Genomic DNA, 4,998 nt, shown 5'->3' with positions numbered 1-4,998 from the left:
CCCCCCAATGCCCCTTCATCCCCCCCCTCCCCTTCCAGACTTACTATCTGGACACTTTGAAATGTGTCAGTTTATAAAGGTCGCAAGTGCTGTTCATCATACATCAAAGTTGTAAGCTGAGGATTGCCTGTAATTGGTCAGAACCAAGAAACATTTGCCTTGCCATGGCCAAAGGGGTGTAGTATAGTAGGGCAGTTAAATTGGAGTAAGTGGTTTTGAAAAACCTGGGCAAGATTGGCTTAGTTGGCCTAGTCATTCATATCTCAAGAATTAGAAAGAGAGTTCAAGGAAAGGGATATCAGTTGTAGTCCACATTCTTGCATCTTGCTTTGCACTTGTCATCCACTTGGAGTCTCTCGTTGGTGAATTGGAGGAAGGTGTATTTTTGGTACGTCTATACGGTGCCAAACAGCACTGTGTTGAGGTGCCCCATGTCTGCTCTTTGTGCTAACTCTCCACGTGGAGGTAATGTAGCCACATCAGTGAAGCACTGTTTACATGCAAATAAGCTTTGTATTGCTTCCAGCTGGGGAGTTGATATGTGCAGAGTAAGCATTGTGCATCTTGGTACAGTGTTACTTTGTGGTAAGTGATGGCTAGAGAATGGTACTTAAAGGTTTGCTTTTAAAAATTGGCTTGTAGGTAAAGTAAATGTTGTATTAAAATAATGGTCCAGGGCAACGGCAAGGGTTAATTAATTTCTAAAAAGCCTGTTTTGTAAAAGTTTCCGAAGGGCTACTGTGTCTAACAGGCAAGCAGCAAACAGACACGCAGGCTGAAAAATAAACATGTACCACACTGTGTTCCCTAACATAAAATAAGGTGGCACCAGGTCACAGTGCCCAGCTGCAGAGCTCTTGGGATTTCTGGTTTTGGGGAATGGACCAAATTAGAAAAAAATCTGGAAAAAAAAAAATTAGGATGTGTGCATGTGAAGGATGGGTTTGTAAAACAAAAATATGCTGACAAAACAAAACATGAACGGTATAACAACCACAAAAAAACAATCGGCAATGTCCAAAAATAAAAAGTAATCACAAAAAAAAATACAAAAGCAAAAATTTCGAAGCAGCAAAGGGTCCTCAAAAGGGAAATCCAAGCCACCAGTTACAAAGGGCACACCACCGATCCGTCTCATCCATCCCAGTCAGAGGAGGGGGGAGAGGCACGGCCTCTGATCTCTAGGCTGCTAACATCTAGCATTAAAAAAAGAACCTCGGTAAAGTTTGCATGCTGGCCAAACGTACCTTCCCTCTGATAACAGCTCAACAACTGGTAAATATAAAATCGTTTGCATTATTCTTATATGCTGTGTATCAATAAAATTATCTTATCGCTGTATATCAATAAAATTTGCCTATTATCAAATAAAAAGGTCATGGTCAGTCTAAGGGTTTTGGGTCTGCCCAAAACAAGGTATCTGGGTCATAAATCCAGCGCCAGCACTATGTACCCCTTGTTTTGAGAACTGTATGTCAAGAATGAAGCTACAAATATTGGCTTCATTCAGTGTTTAAAATGAATACCAAACCTCAAACTTGATTTTGTGAAGCCTGTTTCTTAGCTTCAACTAGATCCATTGTGATGATGGAAATGACTGGGTGCATACAGTTTGAAACCACTGAAAGTTGATCAAAAGAACTGTCTTTTATGTTTTTAATTAAGCATTCTTTAAATAAGTTTGTGAATACTTCCATTTGGAACTTCTTAGTACCCCTTCTTAATAACCCTGAGCCTAACCTGCATATAAAATGAGCTGTTCCAAACAGGAGATTTTACCACACCTTCAACTCTCCTATGAAATATGAACTTTTATTTATACCCAGAAGAACTTCTACCATTTTTTATCCCATGCCTGAAGGAAGGGTGTTTGTGCCCGAAAGTTTGTAATTAAAGATTTTTTTTTTCAAAAATCTAGTCGGTTTAATAAAAGATACCACTTCTACCATGAGTCCTGATTGCTTAATAACCTTTAGAATTTATGGAGGAATAAAGCTTCAGATGTCCAACTGTTGTTACATTGTTGTTACATTTTGTTACATTTATTTTCTTATTTGTAGGCCTTCTGTTGTATATTAAGCTTCATTTATTGTTTTAACAGGTTGAAGAGATTAGAGAGATGGTTGACAATGACTTGGGGTTTCAACAAGCTCCACTAATGTGCTATTCTAGAACAAAGACACTTCTCTTTATTTCTAATGACAAAAAAGTGATTGGATGCTTAATTGCTGAGCATATACAGTGGGTAAGTATATCCAGAATTTTATCAGTCTTTAGGATTTGGGTATTTAGTGACTAATTATGTTTGCTAGGTATTCCAGATCCAGAGGATCTATTAAAATTCTGTTCTGGACATTTTGCAATTGATTCGTAAATCTGCAGTGTAAGATGTCTGTGCAATTTAAGATCCTACTTGTGAAGCTTAAGCATGTAGTCTATGCCGCCTACAGGAGTGTCCAACAGCAGTCAGCCTCCCACTTCCATTTCCTGGTTCTGTGCAAGGACTCTCATATGGAGACAGAAAATATACACTTAAAGTAATTAAAAAGATTCTACAGAACTAATCTCCATGCTGGTTAGAAGATAAGATACAGTTATGGGCCACTGGTTCACAGTTTTTTTTCCTATTATGATTCCACTTAGATGATTTGGTGTGATTTGTGTCTCTGCAATTAACAGGGGTTGGGACTTACTGTGCCCCAGCTGTACTGTGTTAATTGTCCCTCTGATAGCTTTTATCCCATAGTAAGAAGTAAAAAGAGTTTAGCCACAAATGAAATAGAGTTGTCCCTTGATTTAGATTTCCCTTAATAAGGGAAAACTGTAGGCACAGGAATAGTAGCTGCAGCGTAGCTGTTAATTAACTTGGCAAACTGGGTTGAAGAATATAGTGGTTTGTGAGAAATCTTGCCATCCAGCCCTAGTTGGGAACTGCTGCCATTGATATTTCCGGCAGCTAGATACTCACCTTAAAATGGTACACCCTGACATAAGATACTTACTTATGTAGGAAAATGGATAGATATTCCTGCCCTCTCAAAGTACAGGAGGAGAGTGAACAGGGAATGAGAAGAGAATTTTGAAGAGGAATTAAAATAGAAGTAAATTTCTTAATACATTTGTAATTATACTTTGATTTTCTTCAATATTGTCATTTTTATGCATCCCTTTCCCCCTAACGCATGGCACTTGAAAAGTGGGATGGTGGCTACAAAAGGGACTAAAATTAAATTATTTATGGTCAGATAACTTACTCTCTTGGCTGAAGTAACATAGTATGTTAGCGCGTGGATACGTTTAAGTTAAAATTTTAAAGTACAGTGGATTATCTTGTACTACCATTCATTTGCAGCTAGGAGTAATTAATTTTGCTGTTATACTTTGCCATTTTTTTCAGGGCTATCGAGTTATAGAAGAGAAGATTCCAGAAGCTAGCTCAGAAAATGACAAAGTCACATTTGAAAGGCAAAAAGCCTGGTGCTGCTCAACTTCTCCTGAGCCTGCAATCTGTGGGATTAGTCGAATTTGGGTGTTCAGCATGATGCGCCGGAAGAAAATTGCTTCTCGGATGATAGAATGTCTTAGGTATTATTAAAGTCATTACTTTTAATAATTTGGGTTATAGGTTGAATTCACAGTAACACTTTTGTCCGACTTAATCTTCATGGGTTTTTAGACCTTTCATTTAAATTGGACGTACATCTGAGTACAGCTGGCAGTAGTAGTTTTTAACAACCAGTTTAGTAACTAGGGCCTGCCTTCACCAGAAAAAATTGCTTGAAAATACATTTGTAATATATTTTGTACGTTACGAAATAGCTTGGCTAACACGGACCACATTTGTGCAGTCAGTGTACTTCAGGATAGAACCGGAGTCACAAGTGACTTAAGAAAACAGGGCTCTGGCACTCTGAACACTGGGACTTCAAATGTAGTTTAAGTGTTGTGACCAAATCCATTGGTTATAGCTTCTATATTTTTTTTTCATTCTTTCTAACCTTAAAGTAAGAAGCAAAAATACAGTCTTTATCTCCATCCTGCTTGCATACCTACATGCATATTCCTTTCCTTCTGTAGTGTATCCTAACCCTAGTCTGATAATGATTTCAGGTTCACTGAGCCTTAATTGAAGTTTTTCAGTTTTTGTGGAGTTGTGTGGCTCAGGGCACTTATCCCACGTTGGCTAAACACTAAAGGCGCCTATACATGAGCAGTGAAGCTGTTCCAATGCACTGTAATTACAGCGTGTCAGAGCAGACTTGATTTGAGTCTGCTGGTGCATGTTAATTACCGCTCTCCAGCAGACCCCTGCATCTTGTATTACTGTCCCTGTGGTGAAAAATGGCAGTGGGAGCACTTTAACTAAAGCTCGTTCAACAAGCTCTAGTTAAATCACCCCTGTCACCATTTTTCAGCATGGGGATGCTGATACACAAAATGCTCTGGGTGCTTTCATTAGAGTGGCTCTCAGAGCTGCTCTGATTAAAGCCCACGCCCCCCTTCCCCGGAGCATGTGTATACATACTCTAAAGGGCTAGATCTACAATTTCTCTTGAGTGTCTGCAGTGGCAGTAAGGCATCTAGGTTCAGAACTGAGATCCTCAAACCTCTGCTCAGCTATTGCCTATATTTGGAGGTGCTTAAAGTTCCTAAGATTCCACCAGTGAAGTTACTAGATGCCTGAGTGTCTGCTACTGGACATACCAGAATCACCTGAGTACTGATAGAGCTGAGTAACTAAGCATTTACAGGCAGTCCTCAGACTTATGACACAAGAAGCAGTTTTCAGGAACCAATTAAGTCGAAACGTTGTAACTCGGAACCAATTTTCTCATAAGAAACAATGTTATAAAAGGGGGATGTGTTCCTGAACCAAGGCCTGATACCCTATTTTCACCAAAAATACCCCAGAATTTTGTACTCGATCAATTATAGATGAATAATATAGCTACATTTAATGTATTGGTATTCTAAATAGCAATCATATCTATTTGGAAG

The 4,998-nt window shown here is 38.9% G+C and overlaps 1 protein-coding gene across 1 annotated transcript in view; it reads left to right on the top strand.

Moving 5' to 3' along the window:
- The window catches only part of ESCO1 (establishment of sister chromatid cohesion N-acetyltransferase 1), a 57,664-nt gene that overhangs the window by 42,987 nt on the left and 9,679 nt on the right, over nt 1–4,998 (top strand). Inside the window, exons 8-9 of the mRNA XM_019526091.1 lie at nt 2,102–2,245; nt 3,398–3,585. Of these exons, the coding sequence (XP_019381636.1) occupies nt 2,102–2,245; nt 3,398–3,585 (332 nt within the window). The remainder of the gene's footprint in view (nt 1–2,101; nt 2,246–3,397; nt 3,586–4,998) is intronic.

The sequence above is a fragment of the Gavialis gangeticus genome, unplaced genomic scaffold (genome assembly GCF_001723915.1).
Source record: "Gavialis gangeticus isolate Ggan-Ray unplaced genomic scaffold, GavGan_comp1, whole genome shotgun sequence".
Classification (NCBI taxonomy): Eukaryota; Metazoa; Chordata; order Crocodylia; family Gavialidae; genus Gavialis; species Gavialis gangeticus.
The sequence above is the reverse complement of the archived record's forward strand: the minus strand, read 5'-3'. Positions and strand labels throughout refer to the sequence as shown.